The 27,565-nt window shown below is 40.4% G+C and overlaps 1 protein-coding gene across 1 annotated transcript in view; it reads left to right on the forward strand.

The window, feature by feature from the left end:
* puf (ubiquitinyl hydrolase 1 puf) overlaps nt 1–27,565 on the forward strand; it is an 870,156-nt gene that overhangs the window by 613,344 nt on the left and 229,247 nt on the right. Inside the window, exon 34 of the mRNA XM_068225443.1 lies at nt 23,651–23,838. Within this exon, the coding sequence (XP_068081544.1) occupies nt 23,651–23,838 (188 nt within the window). The remainder of the gene's footprint in view (nt 1–23,650; nt 23,839–27,565) is intronic.

Below are 27,565 nucleotides of genomic sequence, written 5' to 3' on the forward strand. Positions count from 1 at the left end.
GTTTCCAGTTGTGTACCTTCCAGCATTATTTTTTTCCTTTCTTCTTCTGCCTGTTGACAGACATAGTAACAGTTTTCGATTTATTTATTGTTAATCCGTGTGCTTTCAAATGTTCATTCCAGGTGTTCAGCCTTTCTTGGACTTCCTTCTCTGTATTTCCCCAAATTACTACATCATCTGCAAATGCAAATGCATTGATGTCCATATTGTTCTTCTGCTTAATTTCTTTCATGACTTCATCCATGACAGTGATAAAAAGTAATGGTGAAAGGGTACTGCCTTGTTGCACTCCTTTAGTGGTTTGGAACCAATCAGAATTACCGTTTCCTATCTGTACGCAACTGCAGCAGTCTTCGTAAAGCATTTTAACTTTCTGGAAAAGCCCTTTGGGTACATTCTTCTTTCTTAAACATTCCCATATAGGCTTCCTTGGAACACTATCAGATGCTTTTTCGAGATCCAAAAACACTAGTGTTAAGTCTTTGCCCTTCTCCCAATGCTTTTCTAACAGTATTCTAAGTGCAAATATGAGATCGGTAGTTGATCGGTGTTCTCTGAATCCATATTGTTCTTCCTGTAGTTGTGGTTCTATTATTTTCCTTAGCCTTTTTTTCAAGTATTTTCTCAAATATTTTCAAACCATGAGACAATAAAGTGATCCCTCTATAATTGCTACATTTCTTCCGGCTTCCTTTTTTGAAGAGAGGTATTATTATTCCCTTTTTCCAATCATCTGGGACTTTCCTATCCTTCCATATTGCATTAATTACTCTATGAAGCCACTGTATTCCTATTGCACCAGTTGCTTTGATCATATCTGCACTGACTTCATCAAATCCTGTAGATCTTTCTTTGGGCATACTATTAAGGGCCGTCTCTACTTCCTTCCATGTTGGCGGACTCTCTTGGTCAGGCTCATCACTGTAGCTTAAACTGACCTGTGTGGTTACATCATTGGAGTCTTTCCCAGTACTGTTGTATAAATTATCAAAATAGGATTTCCTTATTTCTGTCTCCTCCCTAACTATGTTACCATCTGGTTCCTCTATTGCTGTTATGTATTCATTGTCTCTTCTTATATTTCATATTGTTCGGTAAAGTAGTTTAGAATTAGCTTTGCTGTCTTGCTCTAGTTTATCTGTGAAATCAGTCCAAGCTTTCTGTTTTTCTTCGGCCACAATTTTCTTTACTTGTAACTTCTGATCTCTGTATTTCTGCTGCAGTTCGTTTACTCTAGATTCATTCCTTTGACTTCCTGTTTGCATTTCTTTGTCTCTGGCTTTCCTGGTTTCATTTTTCACTTTCACAGCAATCTTCACCCGATCGTTCCACCAAGGAGTTTCTTTTCCCATCATTTTGCTATTAGTTTTACCACAAACTTCTAATGCAGCTCTGACAATGCTTTCTTTGAATCTAGTCCACTCGATGTTGCCTTCTTGTAATGCATCTGATGGTAATTTATTGGTCACTTTTTTGTGTATTCAACTTGTTTCTCTGTCTTCTTTAGCTCCCATGTCTTAATTTTTGGTTTCCTGTATTTCTGAGGTCTATAAATTTCAATGTGCTTTATTGTTGCGAGGAGAAGTCTGTGGTCACTGTCCAGGCTTTCACTTGGTATAACTCTGACATCACATATGGTCTTTTCTGCTTCATTGTCAGATATAAAATAATCTATCAGAGTTTTAGTATCTCCATTCCAACTGTATCTTGTTAGTTTATGACTTAGCTGCTTCTGAAACCAACTGTTGTTTATTCTCAAGCCATTCCTTACACATAGATCTAGAAGACTTTCTCCTTCTGGGTTCCTGTTTCCATAACCATGTGGACCTAGTACATTTTCATATCCACGCCTGTCTGATCCAACTTGAGCATTTAGATCTCCCATTATTATGATATTTTCCTCTCTTTCTATAGCTTCTTCTAAATCAGTTCGGAATTGTTCTTTTTCCTCTTCGTTACAGCCAGTCTGTAGGGCATACACCTGGACTACTGTCAGCACACTCTCGTTAAGAGAGATGTTCAACTTAATAATTCTTTCATTAACATATATTACCTCACTGATGACGTCAGTGTCCTCTCTTAATATAAAACCTACACCATTTTTGGCTTCTGTTTTATTTCCATTCCAATGTAGTTTGTATCCTTTTCTTAGCTTTTTTGTTCCTCTTCCCTTCCACTTTGCCTCACTCAGGCCAAGAATACAGAGGTTCCTCCTTTCCATCATATCTATCAGCTCCTCGCTTCTGCCAGTCAGGATCAGGATATTTAATGTTCCAATTCTGTGTTTAGGACTCTTTCTTTTGGGCTTCTTCTCAGAACATCGTACTTGAACATCAGCCTTACGGTCATCATACGTTGCAGATGTTTGAGAAGACGTGTATATCCGGTATTTTCTTTGCGTTCCAAGGCTCGTTTTGTAGTTGAAAGCAATCGATATAACCCTTCAGTTGACTTGCTAAGCCTAACACTGCTGGGGATTTTCTGTCAGGGGCATTCTCCCTTAGCCTTTGGCAGTCCCCTACCTCACTGCAAGGCAGCAGCTGATGAATTTATTTGTCATTTCCTACACAAGGGTCTCATCAAACCTTCTAGGGGAAAACTCTTCCACCCGTAGCTGTTGGTCTTCCCCTAGTTTGTCGGGTTTGGTGTCGACCGCCCAACCCTCGGCCAGACAGTCGCAGGTAGTACCGTCTACTGTTGGATACGGTATCAGGATCACTCCTGACCTGACTGTAAAAATTAAAACAAATTTCTCGAAAATAAATAGTTTTCTGTCCCTGCAAGTCAGGTTCGAATAGGTTAATGTGTGTGTTGTCAACAGTGACTATTGTAAATGACTAAGTCATATGCTTAATCTTAACATCAAATACATTACTGTCATTGTGCTGAATCTTAACATCAAATACACTTTGTTCACAAAAACCAGAAAAAAAATTTGTGCATGCTATAACATTTATTTTCACAGGGTGTGTAAACTTGCCGATACAGAAAATGAGCACACTGGAAAATCTTGTCCAACTGTACAATAACAAGTATTGTCACCTTCAGCCACATTGTTTTGGTTCCTAGTTCGATACTCAAGGGTAATGAAATATTAAATATCTACAGTACACCCGTGTTCATAAAAACAAGAACACCTTGAAAGACTAGAGATAGGAAGTTTATATTCACAGGACATGTGCATTGGTATGTTCCGAAGAAATTATTATTATTTGAACAATGTTGGCCCTCAGGTTCAAGGTCCACATTGATATCTTTGCGCACGACCACCGACTGGTGAAATGTGCCTGCAGCTCTCGTTGTCGCTATAAACCGAAGATAATGGATCAGTGTGACTTGAGCAGACGTCCAGGATGCCTTGCAGAAGTATGCGAGAACTGTACCGTCAAATGAGTGAGTTTGAAAGAGGGCGCATTATTAGCATGAGAGAACTTGATTCATCCATCCAGGAAAGTGCTGCTCGCGTGGGAAAATGTGTGTCTGCAATGCAATGGGTGTGTAAAGAATGATTCACAGAAGGCCGTAGAACACGGCGAGGGGGGTCTGGTCGCGCCACACAGACCATCCCATGAGAAGATGGACACTTCATCCAAATAGCATTGTAGGACAGATCTGCGTCCTCCTCGGTAAGGAATAGTAAAGATGTACCTTGGAATGCGATTTTTTTTCCTACATTTGAAGTTATGGATGCTAAAATCATTACAAAAGCATACTGCATCAAACTAACACCAATTTGGGTTACAGTGTAACTTACTACTATTAACTAAGAGTCTTTTAAGGTATGGTACATCTTGAAACATCCATCCACGTGGAGGGCAACTTTGCATTTGTTGCACTCGAAGCAAGATTGCTTCTGGATTCCATGCTCAAAACAGACTTTACATCTCCTTGATGGGGCTGATTTACGTGCTGTAGGAGTAATCCTTTCAGGAAAATGACCCCAGTGCCTTCCCCATAGTCTCATTGGTGTGCTACCTTGAGATGAACGTCCTCTAGTGACGTAATCAGGAAGGGTGACATCTTCCGGAATTTTCTTTGCATAGGAATTGGTTTCCTTGCAAATTCCCCCGCAAAAAGTGTCAGTAAGGAACTTACGACATCATATTCTATAGCGTCATCACCCAGACGCCTGCTGACTATAGTATTCAGCTCCCCAACAATTGCAAACGCATTGCATTTCGGAACATTACTGGCCAAACTCCAGTTCCAATTGCTTGATGTGGTGAGGTTATGTACGAAGTTATCTTCATCACCACTATCAAGAAGAAATGGCAGAATTCTTTCCTCTTCCTCTTCATGATGTTTACACGACATCTTGCTCCATAGCATTCATTTCATGAACAAGATAGCATGGAATGACATCAGTAGAAGAATAAGATTGAGCAGATCTTTTAAAAGTAGGCCTTTGGATAATAACATTGGCATGTAAACATGCTAGCACTATCTAGGAATGTAATTCTAAAGTACAATATCACAATTGAAAGAAATCGATAGACAGACGTATTTCGGACTTGAGTACACAGCGACAGTTGTACCCATCATTGCATGTTAATGGAAGTGGAACTCTTGACGGTTGTACCCGTCATTGTAGCAGACTGGGTTAATTAATGAATGTCATGTGGCCTCCGGAGAGGCCTTGTGCAGGTCTTTTGATTTGACACCCATAGGCGGCCTGCGCATCATGGTGAGGATGAAATGATGATGTAGAAAACACATACACCCAATCCACGTGCCAGGGGAATTAATCAATTATGGTTAAAATTCCCAACCCTACCGGGAACTGAACCCGAGACTCCTGTGACCAAAGGCCAGCATGCTAACCATTTAGCCATGGAGCCAGACATAAAGAGATTAAGAAGGAGGTACAGATTATAAAGAAATAGAGTTAGGAATGGAGGAGGGAGAGCTTTCTGGGAAATAGAATTTAGTGAAAAAATCGGCTAAGGATAACATAATGGCAAACACAGTGGACATCCAAATGAATTTCAGGGAGCAATGGAAGGATATGTATAAATACTTTAAGGCAGAAACAGGTACCAGGATGGACATTCCAGGGATCATGAATGAACTAGGGATGTGTATATGTGAGAACTTACAAAAGGCAGGAAGTATTCAGTCAGCAGTATGTATGGATATAAACGTAATGTCCAGATAGAGGGGGCGAGTAATACTGGCCCCCCTCTAGGGACACCATGACCTTGACGTCAGTGTGGGGGCTTGTGTGCTTGTTGATCCCGAGAGCTGTGCCAGCTTAGGATTACCCAGGGTGGATTGGCCTCATTCTAGGGCCAGACTAACAAGGTGTCCCCCGAGTTTCCTGAGAGTTGTCTGTGCTCTTTTTCCTTCATATCTATTTCTACTTTTCGATTCTCAATTTCTTAAATTTAATTTCTCGTACTGTCTGGCCCTCCTCTCTGCCTTGGGTAGAATAAGTTTGTATGTAGATTTCACCCTCCCCCAATCACAAATTTCAGGTCGTGGCGAGGTGATGCATGCCTGTTGGGAGAGTAGTCAGCGATCCCTTCCAAATACCGGGCGCACTCTAGCGCATGAAGCATTACGTTTGGTACGCCATATCTTTGCCGAAGGTCGACTTTTATTTCCCCAGGTACTTGTGGGTCCAAAAAGGGAACCTCTTCTTTCTTTTAACTCCTCTAGAGCTTGCACATCTCGTTGACATCACCACCAACAATTTCTTTGATTGAATTACTGAAACTGCTGACCGACATTCATCAAGAAAACTTTTACCCCTGGAAAAGCTATCTTATCCGGATGCCCAGAGGAAGTTCAGATCTATGGCTGCTCTGGAGTTCTCCATCTCTTTCGCTGTAAAGGTCTCAAACATACCCAAGTTTCACCAGGAGGAAAAGTCCTCTCAGTTTTAATTACTGTGTTGATGGGGTGATAGTATCTCATAGGGAACACTGTAAGTATCTAGGTGTTAATATAAGGAAATATCCTCATTGGCATAATCACATTATGAGGTTGTTAAGAAAGGTTACAGATCTCTTCACATGGTTACGAGAGTATTTGGGGGTTATATCAAGAATGTAAAGGAGAATGCGTATAAGTCTCTGGTAAGACCCCGATTACAGTATGGTTCCAGTGTATGGGACCCACACCAGGACTATTTTATACATGAACTGGAAAGGATTTAAAGGAAAGCAACACAGTTTGTTCTGGGTGATTTCTGACAAAGGATTAGTGTCACGAAAATGTTGAAACTTTGGGCAGGGAGGACTTAGGAGTAAGGAGATGAGATGTTCGACTATGTGCTTTGTTACAGATATTCATTCCCATAGAGAACCTAAAATATTTGTCCTGAATGAGTAAATTCACAATTCCAATATAAATGGCCCATTATTAGCCTCTACTACTATATGCACTAGCCATGCATCTTGGAAGGTGTGCGTGCTAGTTACAAACTGATCAGCCCAAATTGGCACACTAGGGCGAAATGCTGGCAGTCAAGAATGAGTTAGCTGGAAAATTTATAATTTCCAATGACGGATCATTTATACTGGAATTATGTGCTATGTTTCAAGCTGTCAGTGAAGAGATAGCATGGAATGACATCAGTAGAAGAATAAGATTGAGCAGATCTTTTAAAAGTAGGAAAAATTATAATGTGAAGATAAAGTTGGAATTCAAGAGGACAAATTGAAGCAAATATTCATTCATAGGCTGAAGAGAAAGAGATTGTTGGATTACACTATCCCGGGAAATATTCAATAAATTTTCAAGTTCTTTGAAAATGTTTAAGAGAAAGCTAGGTAAACAATTGAAAGGGAGTCCGTCACCTGGGTGATAGTCCTTAATGCAGATTATTAATGATTGATTGATAGTGGGGTGGGGAGAGTATTCATACTGATGAAAGAATAACACTAGCCAACATGATTTTGCGGTAAAATAGAAAATATGTAATTCTTATGGAAATCGCTGCCCTGATTCTGAAAATGATGCTATTTTTTCCTTATCACGTCTAGTTTTGATGCAATTTGGTGTTTTAGTATCTGCATGAATTTGTGAGATGTAATGTTGAGAGATGTTCTCGCGCAACTTTTTTTAGAATACACTTATGTGATTTGATTTGTTATTGTTTGCATTTTATTATAGGTTTATTGCTGTCTAAATTTTCATTTTGTAGTTGGGGATTTCCTGGTAAATTCATAACAAACTCTCCCAGATACTCAATAGACAGCGATTTATGTAGGATTGAAGATAAGACAGTTGAGAGTTTGTCTTTCATCTTGGACCATTTGAATAATCAGACGTGTTAAAAGCCCCAGCCCTTATGCAATGTTTATGATGGACTGATAAAGCAGTTTCCTTTCAAAGAGAACAGTCCGAAAGTATTATACTCAAGAAGATGAACTTGTATTTTGTACAGATGTTTCAAATCTTCTACGTCGATTGGGAGAGAAAGAGTATGATCCTAGTAACTGGCGTGTTTTTATTGACTCTTCCAAAATAAGTTTAAAGGCTGTTTTGCTTCATAATACAAATGTTCTGGCATCCGTCCACTTGCACACTCCACAAAAATGTTTGAAACATACGAGATCTTAAAGTTGGTGCTTGAAAAAATTCAATATCATGAGAATGGGTGGCAAATTTGCGGTGATTTGAAGATCATTGGATTGTTGCTGGGACAGCAAAAAGGCTATACAAAATTTCCCTGTTTCCTATGCGAATGGGATAGCAGGGCACGGGATAAACATTGGGATACAGTGAATTGGACAGAAAGGAAACAACTACAACCAGAATCCAAAAATGTCTTGAATGTAAGTCTTATTGACCATGAAAAAATTCTACTTCCACCCTTGCACATCAAATTTGGATTGATGAAACTGTATGTTAAGGCATTTGATAAAAGTAGCCTATGCTTCCAATATTTATCCACTAAATTTCCCTCATTATTAGATGCAAAAATCAAAGAAGACGTATTTGATGAACCACAGATTCGTAAACAGATGGATAAAATTTTCACAGACACGATGACCAAAATTGAGAAAGAGGCATGGAATGCATTCAAAGATGTAGTGACTAAATTCCTTGGCAACATTAAGGACTCTCAATACAAAGAAATTGTAAGGAGAATGTTGGTAAAGTTTAAGGAACTCGGTTGTAATATGAGCCTTAAGCTTCATTTCTTAGTTTCGCATCTGGATTATTTCGCTCTAAATTTAGGAGCTGTCAGTGAAGAACAAGGTGAAAGGTTATACCAGGATCTCAAAGATGCAGAACGATGCTATCAGGGATGTTGGGATGTGAATGTGATGGCCGATTACTGTTGGTCGATTGCACGAGACGACCCTTCTGGAGATCATTCAAGAACTTCAAAAACCCGGAAATTCCACGGAAAACGGGAAAATACAGAAGTGTGAATCTAACCTGCACATAATGTAAGTAACAAAACTATGTATGTTTAACCATGTAATTTTTAATTAAGATACGGTTATATTAATTTAAAAGCAACTGTACAGTCAAAACTAAATAGGCGCTTTATGCTTCAGTTTCACGAATTTCAATATACATTAATATAATACATACTATCTACTCGCTTACAAAGCAGCATTTATGTGTATTCAATGCATGAAAAATATGATTACGTTTTGCAAGCTGAAATTTAGATTAATACATCAAATTGAATCAATACTAAGTATCAACAATTTTACGTAAGAACAAAATAATATTTTGTAAAATTGCCACCAAACCAGACGTGATTCGCCAAAACTAATTTTTTTCCCCTCGAATTCTGCATTATGAAATTCATAAAACCCACCTAGGTTTGTTTTTACCGCACAAAAAAAAAGTTTTATTTTGCAGGCTAGTGTAATTTGTAAGCTCCCAAAATGTTAAGGATGAAAAACATGAAATTCTAGGTGTAAGACTTATCTCTCAAGTTCATATGCAACTTGCTGTTTTTGGGATGTACAGACCCGGAAAGGCTGGCACCGATGCTTATGCAGAATTATAAGAAAATCAGCTGTATGGGAAATGAGAGTAGAGAACGTTATTGTAGAGGGTGATGAGAACTTACCAGATGTTAACTGGGAAGGGAATGTGAATGACAGATAGCATTATCAACAAATGGTGAGTAAATTAATATGGGAAGTACACCTGAATCAGAAAGTGATGGAACCAACTAGAGGGAAAAATATTCTAGACATGGTGCTGATAAAATCAGATGACCTCTATAGACCTCTGTTTTGCTCAGGACTTAGCAGTAATCCCATTTATTGGAGATGAGTGGCAGCAAAAGAGACAAATCACATCACAACGTTGGTCATTGTAGTGTTATTGTTAATCAGTTTTATGAGCTTTTGATATTGTTGGCCTTCAACTTTGTAAAAGACATAAATGATCGGACCTTGTATTCTCTATAACTTTTCGATAGGATCAATAACATAGGTATGTAAAAAATTAAATTTTAGGCACCTTCCCCTAATATACCATTGCATCCAGCATGAATAAAATTATTTACAGCCTAGACTGTGGTACCTTATTCCCAGACTTTACATACCAATTTTCATTCAATTCTGTTCACCCATTACTTGTGGTTCGGCCTTGGTATGGACTTAGCAAGAAAAATCGGAGGTCATTAATATCTCTTTTATCATAGCTGGTACGGTAAAAATGTATAAGACATAAATGATTGGAAATTTTATTCTATATAACTAGTTGTGTAGTCTTTGTCGATAGGACCACTAATAAAATAAATGACTGAGAATTAAATTTTAGGCCTTTCCTTAAACAACCAATCATAATCAATCAGTCATCATTGATCTGCATTTAAGGCGCCCAGGTGGCAGATTCGCTATCATTACGTTTATAATTGTTTACCTAGCTTTTTCTTAAATATTTTCAACGAAATTGGAAATTTATCGTGCATTTCCCTTGATAATTTATTCTAATCCCTTACTCCTCATCCTATAAATGAATATTTTCCTCTCAAGCTTATTCTTCTACTTATGTCATTCCACACCCACTCACTACTGACACCTTGAAACATACCACACACTCAAGCATGTCATCTCCTTACTTCAAAGTCTTCCCAGCCCAAAGTTTGCAACATTTTAGTAACACTTCTCCTTTGTCGTAAATCACCCAAAACAAATCGTGCTGCTTTCCTTTGAATTTTTTCCAGTTTCTTGTATCAAGTAGTTCTGGTGAAGGTCCCATACACTGGAGCCATACTCTAATTGCGATCTTACCAAAGACTTATACGTCCTCTCCTTTACATCCTTACTACAACCCCCAAAATACTCTCTTAACCATATGAAGAGATTTGTAACCTTTCTTAACCATAATGCGGACCGGTCCCGAGAAGACTCGTGTTTGCCTGGCCAAGTGTTGCGGACCGGTCCCGAGTTATCTCGTGTTAGCAGCAGACTGAAGTTTAGTGCTATCTTTTGAGATATACCAGAACTATTTGAAGGTCAAGGGTGATAGAACTCTGTTATGTATGGTTCTACACAATCGATAGTCGCATTTCTTTTCGATTGTTCTTCATATCATAGATTTTCTTTGCATTTCTTGTTAACATGTTTACAAAGTTCAAACAGCCATGCAAGATGGCAGCGCCCAGGGATCGCACGTGTTCAGATAAGGATGAAATTATTCGCGAATTATGTGCTGATACAGGCTCCGAATATCCAAGTGATGCTGAATATTTAGAGTTCGATAATGAAATATCTTCTAACGGAAATGTTTCAAATGATGAGGAGGACATAGCCTAATCTTCAAGGTGTGGAACTCACGTTGCGCAGAATGAGTCTGATAATTGTGTTACGGGTGTAAATATTCTAAATATTGTAAATAATGTAGTGCTTTCTGACAATTGGGTTATGGACAACAGTGATCCTAGGCTAGAGGATTTTGAAGCTGCTCCTGCTATAAAGGATGGCCTAATGAATCTGGAAACATAGGACATGTATCACGACTTATGTTTGGTGAGGAACTTTTTCAGCATGTAGCTGAGCAGACAAACTTATACTATGAGCAGAATTCACATTCTCATAACGTATCCCCTAAAACACTAAAGTGGACTAATGTCACTAGCAGGGAAATTAAAAAAAAATATTGCTCTGTGTATATTGATAGGACAAGTGAAGAAATCATGTTTGAAAGATTACTGGCCAACCGATCCCCCAATAGAAAACCCCGTATTTCTGAAAACTATGAGCCAAAATATATTTCAACAAATCCTTACCTACCTGCATTTCAACAACTATTCAGGAAGGTCACCATAAAAATTTAAATAAAAAAACCACAGTAGTTCTTCAAAAGCTAGTGAAGTTCTAACAGTTTATTTGAATGCATGCACTCCAGCTTGGAGGTAGTTAGAAAGTGGCCGTGAACAGGGCTGTGCATGGGGTGAAGGGCACCAGGTCTGCAATGTGTTAACACCTAGGTACTTAAATTGTTCCTTGTGGGGTACTGTCACCCCTTCAACACAATAATTAAAACTGAGAGAACTTTTCCTCTTGGTGAAACTTACATATTGACTTTTCATCCTATTTACATTCATACCATTGTCTGCTGTCCATCTCACTACATTGTTTAAGCCCCCCTGCAGTTAATCACAATCCTGCAACTCATTTACTACTCTATACTGCCCTGCGGGACCCCCCATCGTAATCATTACAGGATCAGGTAACTCGTTTTTCTTCTTCTTTTTCTACTTCTTCTTTTCCTACCGCTTTTCTCACACCTGTGGGGTCACTGGTATGAACTGAGTCACACATATGGGGCTTTGGCCTTGTTTTACGGCCAGATACCCTTCCTGACGCCAACCCTATATGGAGGCATGTAATCACTATTGTGTGTTTCTGTGGTGATTGGTAGTGTGGTATGATGTCTGAATATGATGAGGAGAGTGTTGGGACGGACACATACACCCAGTCCCCAAGCCAGAAGAATTAATCAGAAGCGATTCCCGGCCGGGAATCGAACCCGGGATCCTCTGAACCAAAGGCCAGTATGCTGACCTTTCAGCCAACGAGTCAGATGATCAGATAACTATTCACATAATCTACATCTCTGAGTTCTATTTTTTAGAAATGTAGCCACCCATTCAACCACTCTTTTGTGTAGTCCTATTGCCCTCCGTTTGTTAGTTATCCCTCATGATCTACCCTAACAAAAGCCTTGGATTGGTCAATAGCAATACAGTCCATTTGACCTCCTGAATCAAAAATATCTGCTATATCTTGCTGGAATCCTACAAGTTGAGCTTCACTGGAATAACCTTTCCCAAACCCGAACTGCCTTCTATCAAACCAGTTAGTAATTTTTCAGATGTGTCTAATATAATCAGAAAAATGCTTTCCCAGAGCTTACAAACTACTCATGTCAAGCTGACTGGCCTGTAATTTTCTGTTTTATGTTTATTTCCTGGTACACTAGGGCTACAATTGTAACTCTCTATTCATTTGGTATAGATCTTTCATGCAAACAGTAATCCAATAAATATCACAGATATGGCACTATATCCCACCTGATTGCCTTTGGTAAATCCCCAGTGATATTATGCCCCAGGTGCTTTTGTAACTTTCAACCTTTGCACTTTTTAAAATATTAACGTAGGTCAATTTCAGTACTTTGCCGTTATTAGTCGCCTCCTTTATCAGGTCATTATGGGCCGATTCCAGAAACTGGGTTTAGACGATGTCTACGGTTAAACAGTGCCTAAGTATGGCTGCCGCATTGCAAAGACGTTATTTATCACTTAGACACTGTCTAAAACTGATTTTCAACCGACCATGTTTAAACACTGCCAAGAATACTGTTTAACCTCAAATGAGTGGAGTGAATCACAATCTTGAGGTTATGTACCATGAAACATATAATTTGTATTATCGTGTTGAGACAATTCCTGGAAGAAAGGTTAGTCCGACGGCCTCTCTCTGGGTCATCCGCTGCTAAATCGCAGCAATTCATTTGACATGTATGGGGAGATAGAGCTTAAAATGAGACTTGGTTCTTGAGACTGACAAAGTGACAGTCCGGTAAATGTCAACTTGAATACAAAATCTTGGCAACCAATATATTTTGTTATACATGGGGTAATCTCCATGGAATTATACGTCACTTTGACTACATACATGTCAGAATTACTTGTTCCATTCGTCAAAGGGCTGTCCCATACATCAACCGAGAGGGATTCACTTACTGTATATTTACTGCCAAGTAAACACACGTAACAGTGAAAACTAAAAATCAGGTTGTATGTGTAAGTTTTTGGCAACTATCAGACAGGAAAAGGCAAGTGGTGGTGTTGGTGGTGATTATTGCTTAAAGAGAAGGACTGGGGAAGAAGAGCCATGGCCATAATAACAGCCCTAGTATTTGCCTGGTGTAGAAATAGGGAAACTATGGAAAACAATCTCAGGGCTGCCGATGATGCGTTTCGAACCTATGATCTCCAGAATGCAAGCTACACCCCTGTGGGTGGGGGCGGTAGGATAACACCCACAGTATCCCCTGCCTGTTGTAAGAGGCGACTAAAAGGGGCCTCAGAACTTTGGAGCGTGGGCTGGCGACCACGGGGCCCTCAGCTGAATCCTGGCATTGCTTCCACTTACTTGTGCCAGGCTCCTCACTTTCATCTATCCTCTCTGACCTCTCTTGGTCAACTCTTGTTCTTTTCCGACCCCGATGCTATTAGGTTTGCGAGGGCTAGGGAGTCTTTCATTTTCACGCCCTTCATGGCCCTTGTCTTTCTTTGGCCGATACCTTAATTTTTCGAAGTGTCGGATCCCTTCCTTTCTTCTCTCTGATTAGTGTTATATAGAGGATGGTTGCCTAGTTGTACTTCCTCTTAAAACAATAATCAGCACCACCACAATGCAAGCTACATCTATGTGGCCCGTACAACACTTTCAGTTACACATTACTGTTGTTTCATCTTCCCTTCATCGAAGCTACCGTATTTATGAGCAGATTACATTCACCGTCACAACGCTATAATCAAAGCTACACTTCCTCGTACGGTGGCGTGTCACTTTAGTGTTTATAATATTACAAGATTTAATTTCCACCGAATGCGAATCCGTGCGACAAATTGTTACCTGGAAGTTAGGGAAGAGGAAAATGTGTTCTCGTCTTGTGCCACATCACTTGACTGATGATCAGAAGAAGGCACATTTAGAGGCTTCACAGGATTTTGTCGAAACTGCGGATGCGACACCAAATTTCTTGAACTGTATCTTCACTGAGGATGAAACCTGGTGTCTTAGGTATGACCCTGAAACAAAATGGCAAAGCATGGAATGGCGTTCTCCAGGATTCCCTCATCGGAAAAGGTCAGAGCCGAAAAGTCACACATCAAAATGATGCTCATCACCTTTTTCGATAGTCAACGCATTATCCACAAGGAATTTCTACATGAGGGAACGATGTTGAATGCTGCACGGTACATTGAAATTTTGACTAGTTTCATGAAACATCTGTGCAGGATACGACCCCAGTACTCACAACAAGGTTCATGTTTTTTTTTTTTTTCCATGACAACACTCGCCCACACACAGCCAATATCGTCAAAACAGTTCATGGCAAAAAGGGGGGGGTGCAACTTAAACATCCCCCATACTCGCCAGACCTCAATCCTCTTGACTTCTTCTTATTTCCACGACTCAAACTCGCTTTGAAAGGAAAGAGATTTGACGATATTCCTGTCGCCCAACGAAACGTGGCGAGGCTTTTGAACACCATCCCAAAGGAAGCATTCTTGCAAAGTTTTCAGGATATGTATCACCGATATCAGCAGTGCATAGTTATGGGAGGGGGCTATTTCGAAGGACAGTTAAGGTCACCATCGTGCATTGTTCATCTATGTTGATATTACAGGACTATTCACCGAACTTGATTGTCACAGGTTGTATACAAACATCTACAAACCACCAGTAAGTCACCTACGCACAATTTAGATACAATTAGTTTCACTATATACATTTTATATAACATACCTCCACGTAAAGTCCCTCTGCACTGCTTACTGCTACAGAAGAAAAACCCTTATCTAGTAAAGATAAGTACGACGACTTTCTATACGTACGGATACAGCCTTCTTTACAAAGACCTTCCCTAACCTTATTTACACTCCTCTTCATCAATGTCTTGAGTCATTCCAGCTTCCAGCACAGATTAATGTGGCCCCTCATGTTTCTCCAGCTGAAGTACTGAATACTCGGCCAACAGTCTCCTCTGGCAAGAATTAGCTCTGTGCACAACAACACATCCACTGCAGAAAGTGCATGCAGTATACATTATCTCATAGAAGAATAAAACAAAGTTTTATTAACAAATAAACATTTAGTGGTGTCCTTTACAGAATGCCCACCCGAAACTTGTTGGCATCTGTAATTGTAGAGTGCTCACTCTGTAATGGATACTGAAGAACAATAGCATAGGATCACCACTGTCGAATGAGAATAAAATCAGAATCCTTGCTGCACATGCGTACACACTTGCATATATGCTTGCTACACGTGGTTATAGTGTCCCAAAAAGTTTACGGGTAGCAACACCCTCACAGGCACATCTTAACACATCACTCGGTCAACCCAACCTTACTTGAAACAAAGAACTCGTATTGGCGGCTGATGTGACATAGAACGTCCACTCGTGTACATCCACATTGATCAATTCCAATCTTCAGCCTATACTTCCTGGCCATACCCCGGTTTCCAAGCCACTTTGTTGCAACACTTTCAGCTGACTTCAACCGTCTTTCCCGATATGTATTTTTTTTCTAGTTGTTTTACGTCACACCGATACAGATAGGTCTTACGGCGATGATGGGACAGCAAAGGGCTAGGAGTGGGAAGGAAGCGGCCGTGGCCTTTTTCCCGATATAGCCACTGTTTTCTGTGTTGCACAATCTTGAGTAATCTACATTGTCATTCCATGTGCAGACTCTTACCCAAACAGAAATTTATACAAAATATAATGATTCACACATGGAATATTCCTTAACTACAAATTCTTCTTACAATATTATGTTCTTACGGGAGATAGATGTATACAAACATTTCCTAACCTAAAATTGGGGATCATACTCTTGTACAGTTACAAACTACAGCCATCATCCAACCACTACACAAAAAAGTTGACAAAACAGATCCTAACAGCTACAGGGGAATCTCACTTCTAGACATTGCATACAAAATCCTTTCAAGAATCATCCTTAATAGAATCAGGTCACAGCTTGAGAAGGAATTAGGAGAATACCAAGGAGGTTGCGGTCTTTCCCTAACAGTGGCTATATCGGGAAAAAGGCCACGGCCGCTTCCTTCCCACTCCTAGCCCTTTCCTGTCCCATCGTCGCCGTAAGACCTATCTGTGTCGGTGCGACGTAAAACAACTAGGAAAAAAAAAATAGATAAGAAAAGTGTTTTTCCACCAATCAATACACAATTTATTTTAAATAGATTAAACTAGTACCGGTTTCGGCTCTTTGACGGCCATCATCAGCTAGTACATGATTTGTTTCCAGCCATTAGACAATTCGCAAGTTGTTATTGTATTAGACATCCGGATGTCTAATGGGGGATGGAAATGTATACAGTAGCATGTAATTAAAATATCAGTAGTCAAGGTAAAAAGTTACAATAAGTTAGAACATGAGTATGTAGGACATATTAAAACATATGGGTCATAATATAAAACACTTAAAAAGTTTTAACACATTAAAATTTGGTAAGTATAGGTAGACACTTGTTAAAAATTTTTAGTTCATGTTACATAGGTTCCATTCTTCTATCTTTTGTGTAGTTCCTTTGCTTTGATGTTATGTTGATTTTAGCTGTGTATGGTAATCTTCGAGAAAGTTCTGAAGCTGGTATGCGTCATGTTGATATGGACCTTTGTCATGAAGAATTTTTTTTTTTTTTTAATATTGTGTTATATATTCCAACTTGTGATGTACTCTGGTAAATTTTAATATAGTAAACACCAGGTCTTGAGTTAGAAGTAGTTGGTGGCAACATCTCTCTCGTCTACGTTTGTGGTTGTAGTCTGTAAAGATAAGGTAATATAAGTATACCGGTGGTGTGTGTATGAAGGAATGCCTGGTGTGTGTATGGAAAGAGTACTTACTTTAGTTGTTGTGGAAGTCTTGTGCCGATGTGTTTGAAGGTTTGTTGTGTTCTACTGAGTGCGTCTGGGGCTCATATTAGCTGTGGAGGGGGATGTAGGTGGAGGGGAAGAAGGAGTGGCCGTTGGGGAAGTAGGGGCGGGGTCGGGTTTGTGATTCGTTGGTTTGTTGGAGCGTGTGTTTACTATTTTGAGGTAATCCTTCTTTAATGCCGGAATGGCTTTGTCAGAATGATGCTGGTTTTTTCAGTAATATCATTAATGTTATGATTGGGGTTAGCGTATTGGTCTAAAGAAATGTAGAAATCTTCGGTTATGTTGAGCAGTGGGCCCTTGGAGTTTATGTTTAGTATCGTCATGTCGTTATTGCTGTTTGTGAAACTATGCTTGGATTCTTCTACATGTTGGCCTATTGATGAGAAATGGTTATGTTTTACTGCATTTATATGTTCATTGTAGCGGATGGTGAAGTTTCTGCCTGTATGTCCTATGTAACTTGTGTCACAGTTGTTACATTTGATACGGTAGACACCTGATTGGTTGTATTTATTGTTATTATTGACTGTTTTAGTGTTATGTATAATGTTGGTACTATTGTTTGTGGTTTTGAATGCTATTTTCATGTTGTGCTTCTTGAAAATATTAGTTATAGTATATATATGGGTGTTGTTAAAGGTAAATAGGGCATAGTCTTTTTTGGGTTTAGTTGTTTTTGCTAATTTAGTTTTAGGTTGTGATTTTATTTTGTGAATGATTTTGTTGACCATTTCTTTGCTGTATCCGTTATGTTTAGCTATGTCGTGGATTAACTTCAATTCGTTGTTTTGGTCTTCTGTTGTCATTGGGATGTTAAAAGCTCTATAAATCATACTATAATAGGCTGCTCTTATATCGGAAAAGACGGTTGAAGTCAGCTGAAAGTGTTGCAACAAAGTGGCTTGGAAACCGGGGTATGGTCAGGAAGTATAGGCGGAAGATTGGAATTGATCAATGTGGATGTACAAGAGTGAACGTTCTATGTCACATCGGCCGCCAATACGAGTTCTTTGTTTCAAGCAAGGTTGGGTTGACCGAGTGATGTGTTACGATGTGCCTGTGAGGGCGTTGCTACCCGTAAACTTTTCGGGACACTATAACCACGTGTAGCAAGCCTATATGTAAGTGTGTACGTGTGTGCAGCAAGGATTCTGATTTTATTCTCATTCGACAGTGGTGATCCTATGCTATTGTTCTTTAGTATCCGTTACAGAGTGAGCACTCTACAATTTTTGTTCTCTGTATTTGCTCTCTCTAGTCTGACTGCTTTGAGATCTTGCTGAATTTCATGGATACATTGCACTTCTTCTTTCCAAGATTTGTCATCACTAATTGTCGTAAAAGCTGTATTACTGGCAGTTGCAAGATGTGAAATAAATACAAGATTTTGTTCATCTTCATTCTGCTGGTGATTGGGTCAATCTCTTGATAGACAGTTTCATTAGGAAGGATTCTCCGGACTCCTTTTTGACCTGGTACTTTTTATTCATGCAAGTTGTGATGATTCTTCTTTCAGTTTTGAGGAGCTGATCAGTTCTTCTTTTGTTTTTAATTGGGAACAGGATTTCATAAGCGTAACTTCTAGGAGAGTTATGGTTTTATAGTGTTGAATCTTAGTGTCTGTTGACAGGCATTTTGTATTATATGTTGACCAGGTTAGAAATTGTGCTTTTTTCAATTTGTTTGTTCTATTTATCCATGTTTCTTTCTTGTTGAAGTTGTGTGTATGAAGATTTCTCCAAGATATTTAAATTGTAGGACTATGTTTTTTCTAATCATTTATGAAGACTTTATTTATGCTCAGAGGTTTCATGTGCATGATCTCAGTTTTCTATTATTTATTTATTATTATTTATTATTATTTATAGGGCAAGTTTTTGGAGATTGGTGATCTGGGCACAAACTACTTCTTTCATATCTCTATTCCATTTTTTGTTTTCTTTCACTGCTTCTCTCACCTCATTTCACCACGGTGTCTCCTTTCCTTTCACTCTCGTCAATGTTCTACCACAGGCACCCTCTACCCCTCTTATAAATGCCCTTTTGAAGTTGGACCATTCATCTTCCACATTTCCCTACTTCGGTAACTGAAATTTGTTGATTCAGTCTCTCCAAAAATTCATCTTATGTTTTCTTTTTTAATTTTGCACACTTTTATTTTGCTATGTCTATCTCCTTTAATTTTTCCATTTTCCCCACACTTATTTTTTGCTATCTCAACTCTATGATCTCCATCGAATGCTTCTCCTGGTAAAGCTGTTATATCCATCCACTGTCTGCCAATAAAGCGGTTTTTCACTCTTTGCAGGGACATGCGGCTTCCAGACAAACTATAAACATGTGTAACGCTAGACTAAGATTATGATGTTTGGGTAAGGGGAGATAACGAGGAAGAGGAAGGAGATAAGGTGTTATTTACTGGTGTTGAAAGGAAAAATGCAGAGTGTAGGGTAAGGCTGTTCATTAGGAACACCATAGCATGCAACATAGTTTCTGTAAGGCACAAAGTTTTATGAAGCCCTGAGAAACATCGTAGTCAGGGTCAAGGATCGGAAATAGAACTGAAGGATATAAGAAGATGATAGGTAAATACATGTATACAGAGGATTTTTCAGTGATACAGATCGTTACCTGCGAGGCGTGTTTTTTAAGTAAGGGCCATTTGGAAATAACTACATAACGAAAGACGATTTTCAAACACCACATTTATTTGCAGATTGTACATACTTTACACTATTTTTCAACATAGCCTCCAAGTTCGTTTAAGCACTTATCATACTTTACAACTAATTTTGAATACCCTCTTCATATAAACCATATGAACCATATAACCAAGAGTTCACGGCCGTTTTCACTTCATCGTTGTCATTGTAGTGGTTGCCTCCGAGTTGATGTATGCGGTGGCGGAACAGATGGTAATCACTCGGCACAAGGTCAGGGCTGTAGGGTGGGTGGTCTAAAACTTCCCAGCCAAAAGTGTCCAATAAAGCTCGAGTCTGAGCTGCAGCGTGAGGTCTTGCATTGTCATGGAGGAAAATTCCCTTTGTTAGCATGCCGCGTCTTTTGTTTTGTATCGCTCTGCATAGCTTTCTCAAGGCTTGGAAGTAGGCTTCCACATTGATAGTGGTTCCTCGTTGCATAATAATTAATGGAATGTTGAATGGCTTTTAGTGCTGCGATATCCCAGGACGGGTTCGGCTCTCCAGGCGCAGGTCTTTCTATTTGACTCCCGTAGGCGACCTGCGCATCGTAATGAGGATGAAATGATGATGAAGACAATGCATACACCCAGTCCCCGTGCCATTGGAATTAACCAATTAAGGTTAAAATCCCTGACCCAGTCGGGAATCGAACCCGGGACCCTCTGAACCGAAGGCCAGTACGCTGACCGTTCAGCCAACGAGTCGGACATAATAAGTAATGGCGTATGGTCTCCGGAGAGCCCTGGTGCAGGTCTTTTCCTCGTAGACGGCCTATTAGGTGACCTGCATGTCTGTGAAAATTAGGGCCCTACCTAGGATGATTCCTAATGCTGAATACGTCACACACACCCGGGCCCCAAGCCATTGGAATTAACCAATTAAGGTTAAAATCCTCGACTTAGTTGGGAATCAAACCCGGGACCCTCTGGACCAAAGGCCAGCATGCTAACCTTTTAGCCACGGAGCCGGGCGTTCCTCGTTGCATGAAGTCATCCAACAAAACACCATGCCAATCCCAAAACTCAGACTCTATGATCTTGCACTGGGACAGAGTCTGTTTGGCCTTCACCTTTACAGGTGAATGTATGTATCTCCATTCCATGCTCTGTTGCTTCGATTCGGGCATAATATGCAAAACCCATGTTTCGTCTCCCATTATGATCTGACTCAACATGTCGTCGCCTTCTTCGGTATAACGAGTCAAAAACGTCATCAAACACTTAAATCTTTTGTTTTTGTGGTCATCCATTAGGAGTTAGGAACTCAACGGTAGCACAGTTTCCTTAAGTTTAGGTTTTCAGAAACAATTTTGTAAAGCACTGACCTAGACACGTCAGGACCCACTGTGGGTGGAGGACGCAGATGAATACACCCACGGTATCCCCTGCCTGTTGTAAGAGGTGACTAAAAGGGGCCCCAGGGTCTCTCGACTTGGAAGCGTGGGTTGGCAACCACGGGTCCCTTAGCTGAGTCCTGACATTGCTTCCACTACTTGTGCCAGGCTCCTCACTTCCATCTATCCTATCCGACCTCCCTTGGTCAACTCTTGTTCTTTTCCGACCCCGACGGTATTAGAGCATTCGAGGCCTAGGGAGTCTTTCATTTACATGCCCTACGTGGCCCTTGTCTTTCTTTGTCCATTACTTCATTTTTCAAAGTGACGGATCCCTACTTCTTTCTTCTTTTTCCTCTTTGTCTACCCCCTGTGGGTGGGGGACGCAGGCAAAGAATTCACCCACGGTATCCTCTGCCTGTCATAAGAGACAACTAAAAGGGGCAACCAAGGGATGATCAAATTAGAACCTTGAAACTACTTGTGATTAGTACCACCACGTGGGGAACATCTGGGTCGCTTCTACTTGCGCGTAGTACCACTATGTTGGGTATCAAATAGGTTTGTGATTGGTAGCAAACGAGGACTCGACGGCTTTTACAGTACCTGTGTTCAGTAGCACTATATGAGCGACACCATGGGATGAAGGAACCCATGGTTCTGGCTTGCCTAAGATTAGTACCCACTATATGAGGAATACCACGGGATAGTACGAGTCCCTGTGGTTAGTACACTTAGGTGATGAACACCATAGGTTTGCATTGCCTGTCAAGGGCGCCACAATGTGCGAAACACATTAGGTCTGTAATACATGTGCAAACTTCATCACCTGTGAGTAGTACCACAATGTGTGGAATACCCGTGAGTCTGTGCTACTCTTGATTGGTACCGCAACATGACAAATACCATGGTTATATTTTTCTAGCAATAAGTACCATTACGAGGGGCCGATGACTTGGATTTTGGACTCCTTTCGAATATAAGCATCATCATTTCAGTATTGTGCTATAGAGGCAGTCCCTTGTTCAGGAATACTATTGTTCTACGCCAGCTTCTGTGCATGTGAGGCACTGGTGGGTCGGTTCCACTGATCGTTTTAAATTCATATCCATCCATTCATTCTTCGTCCTCACAGTTTGAATTGTGGTCAGTGGAGGATTTTGGGTTTTTAATTTGTCGTCTCATTTCGTATCATTAGGGGCTGATGACCTTGATGTTAGGCCCCTTTAAACAGCAAGCATCAATCAATCAGTCAGACACGTCAGGAAAGGCGTTTGAGAGAGCTGTTGTTATGAAGCTTCAACTGAAGCCACCAAATCATCTGTGATAAGAGATGGGTGACCGGAGCTGACCTCATCATGGACTTTGTCACGGCCATCTTTGAAGTCTCGTACTGACTTACGCAACTTCACTCATAGCATTAGCACCGTACAGTTGGCAAATCTTTCGGTGAATGTCTGTAGCAGACAGGGTCCTTGCGGACTAAAACCGTATCAATGACCGAACCTTGCATGGGGTGGGCGAGTCGATAATCTTGAACATTTGAACAAGCACAGAACAGAACTGTGCAGGTTAACAACAGAGCTCCAACTGAGCATCGTTGTTTCCGAGGCATGGCGGCACACGGCGCACGTGCTTGTTGCAACGCGCATGCAAACTACTAGTGTTTACAACTAAACTGCCCTTACTTTAAAAACACGCCTCATTCGCGAGTGAATTAAGTATCACTAGGCCTAGGATAGAGAAAGTGATGTCTATTCACAGGTGGATAAGGGTAGAGAATCTCCAGGACAGGAACTTAGATGACGGTACATGGATATGATAGTTGAAAAGTTCCAAAGAACAGTCAGCAGGTTCAGGGAAACCTGGAAATAATCTTGCAAAGAGAGGGAAAAGGGAAATGAATAGTGTATTGGATAAATCAGGTGAACCTGTAGATCCTAGAGATCACTGGATAGATGGAAAGAATATTTTGAATATCGTTCCAGCATAAAAGGAAATCTTTCTATTGAAGTCTTAAAAATATTTGTCGGGAGGAGAATAATGATGGCAGTGAAATTACGCTCGAGAAAGTGAAAAGGATGGTAAATAAACTAGATTGTCATAAAACAGTGTGTGGTTACTAACGCTCTTGCTAAACAAATGTTGTCATTGTAGTACTTGCAAATCATGCTCCACCATTCTTTTCTTGTAGCTCAGATCGGAGGGGTACCTAGTCTTAACACAAGATAAAAACTGCTCTTATTGATTATTTCTGTACCCCATCCTTCCTTTTTCATTCCTTAACTCTTCCAGGAGGTTGTAGATGTGAATGGAAGCCATTTGTATTTCTCTGCATCCTTTATAGCTCTTTTTTTTTTTACTCATATGTTACATATTTGAAGTTACAGATATCACTTAGGCCTGGATAGTATGTTCTCAAAATCTTTTCTAGTAAATGTTTTGATCCTCCTATTAATGTTATGATGATGTTTAATTGCAGCCCACTATGGTCCAGTGGGTGGAGCTGCTGACAAAGCAGTTCAATGCATCACAGGCAGCATGTGAATGGTTCCTGGATCATATGGCAAACAATGACTGGTGGCCTGTCCAGATACTCATCAAATGTCCTAATCAGATTGTACGTCAGATGTTCCAGCGCTTGTGTATCCACGTTATTCAGAGACTTAGGTTTGTGAGTTTATTTTATCTCTCATGAATGTTTGATTTTTCTTTTCATTATACAGTCACTAGGACATCACTGGGTGGGTACTAAATCAAGAAATCAGGAAGCCAGTAAAATGGTGGGAATAATAACTGTGACTTAGAGATAAAGAATGTAGTGAAAATGAAGGGCTGAGTGGAGATTTGAATTGTTGTGTCACCAAGATTCTAGATACCCAGTCATAGCACTCATATCTTGTTTAAGCCTGTCTATGTTGGACAGGTGGTTATCGCATATCATTTTTATATTTATATATACACTGAGTGACCAAAATTCAAGGGAGGGGATGTCCTATTAGAAATAGTGCCTGTTTGATCCCTGAGCATTGCAGCTAGCTGTGGTGTAGCTGAGCAGTCTGTCACAGACACCAGTGTCGTGAAGATGGCAACATGTCGCGAGTTAACCAACTTTGAACCTGGGATGATCATCGGCGCACAGCACATGGGTCATAGCATTCCGGAGATTACACGCGAATTTGGGTTTCCGAGGTCAACAGTGTCGAGGGTGGATCTTCAATATCACAAAGAGAATGTTACCACCCACATAAATCATCACACGGGAAGACTAGAGATGTTTAACGAACGGACATCACGTCGCCTCCACAGAACCATAGTGGGCACTTGACGGGCTACTGTGAGTCAGATCACCACCCAGTTGAATGTTGAGAGTCAGGAACCCATTTCTACCAGGACTGTAAGGAGGCAACTGCATCACATAGGCTTCACCAGCCAACAGCCAACTCGTGTCCCTTTACTAACACCTTGACAGAGAACTCGACGACATGCATGGGCGCACGAACATCGGCAATGGACCATGGAACAGAGGTGGCGTATGGTATGGTCCAATGAATCCCAGTTCCAGTAGTATCAAGCTGATGGCACATGAGAGGGTGGCATATTCCCCATGATGCTATGTATCCTGCATGTCAACAAGGTTGTGTTTAGGTGGGAGGGGGCTCAGTTCTGGTCTAGTCTGGTCTCAGTTCTGGTCTGGTTGCAATTAGGCCCCATTGTCCGGCTGCAGGGAGCTCTGACAGCTGCACGTTATGTGGACATTCTTTCAGTCCATCTGCATCCAGACGTTTCAACAGGACAGTGCACCATGTCACCGCTCCGTAGTGGCACTCGGGTGGTTGGTGGAGCACTCCAGTGAAGTTATTGGCCCTCCATTTCCCCCGATCTAAATTCAATGGAGCATTTATGGGATGCTGTCGATGCTGGTGTGCGCTCCATGAACCCTGCATCAACTACACAGGACCAATTGTGGGTAGCAGTGCAAAATGCGTGGGTCCAGATCCCTCCAGAATGACTCCAACACCTTGTAGAGCCGATGCTTCGCCGTATTGCTGCTGTTTTGAGGGCTCACAGAGGAACAACTTATTATTAACATCACATTAAGTGTCTTCCCATCACATTTGGCCACTCAGTGTATATATACAGTATATGTGATCTCTGTAGTTACTGCCAACGTGTAAAAATCTGCCGCCTGGGCAACTGCCCTAAATGCAGATCAGTAGTGATTGATTGAAAATGACTACGGATACATTGTATTTTCATTCTTTCATTCGTAGTCGATAAAATAATGGGCTACTATGAAAAACTATTATATTGATAATATTTCTAACGTATCTTCTTCTTCCTTCTAGAGTTTTCACGCTTGTGCAGGGTCCACTGTTTTAATCTTGGCTTGACATTTTGCATCATCTGGTCTTAAGTTCAGTGTTCATATCAGCATTTACTGTGTCATGTCAGCTCTGCTTTGGACGTCCATGTGGATGTTGCCCATGCAGGACATTACCATACCATTGAAGAAGTATTTCCCATGCCTTCTCAGTGATGGGTGCAATGGCCATCCACTGGTGAATGGTATCATTTTTGACATGATGCAGAAGTGTGATGCTCATCGACCAACAGAGCATACACACTTCCATGGTGTGTAATTAGTGCTCCGTAGCTTTATCAGCTGGTCGACATTCAACACCATTGAAAGCAACAGGATATACTATCATGTGGTTTATTTTGGACTTCAGTTGTAGTGGCATCTTTCTGTTGCAGAGCATGCCTCTGTCCTCCCTCCATCTCAACCATGCTGCCTTTATCCTACTTTTCACTTCATTACCTAACCCACTATCAGTCTGTATTGAGACCTTATACACCTAAAGCTTACGGCCTTAGCTATGGTCTCTCCATCATTTTGAATGGAGCTATTGCTTGGGATGGTTTCCAGGTATTCGGTCTGCTTCTTGTTTAGTCTAAGACTGGATTATGAGGGACGGCTGTTTCAATCTTCAAATTGATGCTGCAATCCTCTTCTGATGGTATTAGCAAGAGCGGCATCATCTGTATATGAGAGATTTCGAGGGACTCTGTTGGTCCCGTGTTATTGTGTCCGTGACGAGGACAAAGAACAGCGGGAACAGTGCGGAGCATTTGTGTACACCGACTTTCGCTGGGAAGCTCTCCAAGGTGCCAGCAGCGCAACATATACGACTTGTGGTGTCCATATATAGCATCATGATCCAATTGATAACCATGGTTGGGAAGTGCATACCAAATCACACGATGTGGAGCATTGTTGAAAGCCTCCTCAAGATCAAGGAAGGCAATATGCAGTGGCTTTTGTTTGTCTTGGTGCTTTTTTAATGAGTATTCTGGCAGCAAAGTTTGCATTGGATGTTCCACCACCCTTGTCCTTATGTTTCGATGTGTTCATATGCTGCGTTACTTGATACCGTTTTTCACTACCTACTTCCTTCTTGCATGCCTTCAAATATAGTATTTCAGAATCTGTTGAAATAAATTCAGAAGAAACTTTGTTCCCCCCTCCCCACTTAGAGGTTGATATTCAAATTTATATGTACATGTTTCTTCTAAGAATCACCAAAAAAAAAAAAAAAAAAAGCTTGCTTATCCACACCGACTTCCAGTTATCCTTCTTTATATCTCAATAATGTCGCTTAACACTTTCCCAGGATTTGACAATAAGAATCGATATGGACTTCCAGAAAACTTATAACCCCACAGTATCACTCTCAAATGCGATTTTATTTGACATAAATAAATATCACACAAGAACACGAAGAACACGTTCACCTCCTTGTGTAAACTACTTTATTGTCATTATAAGTTACAGCACACAATTACACACAATAGCAAGTGACACTACAACACTTTAGCAAACTACCCTGAAGTCGATTCTGACAAGTACAGATATCAACAACACTGACTCGCGCACTATAACATACGCTCTTTTGAACTGATCGCCCCACTGATTGACAGCTCGATATATCCCTGGGTAGACTGTTCGATCAGCTGCCTAGAATTATCGATTTCTGGAAGGGTTCTTACACACTTTAAATGGAACACACTCGAAACATCGATCGACCAGCTCTTACTTCAGTAATGGATCCATCTCGATCTTTCGATTACTGTTTAACAATACACATGGCGATCTCTCCCAACATTCTGAATGTCTCTACATGTATCTGGATAATAAACCTTACGGTAAGTTTCCAGAACCCTCCATATACTGTATACCAATTATAGCAGAATACACCTATTATATGAACATTATAGAGTTTTCTACAGCTTCCGACTATACAGATTTTGAGTTTAGACTATACACAATACGTATTTGAGGTTATACAAATTTATAATACATATTTACAGGTAAACCATGTATTAATCATATTTA

The sequence above is a fragment of the Anabrus simplex genome, chromosome 1 (assembly GCF_040414725.1).
Source record: "Anabrus simplex isolate iqAnaSimp1 chromosome 1, ASM4041472v1, whole genome shotgun sequence".
Taxonomy (NCBI): Eukaryota; Metazoa; Arthropoda; class Insecta; order Orthoptera; family Tettigoniidae; genus Anabrus; species Anabrus simplex.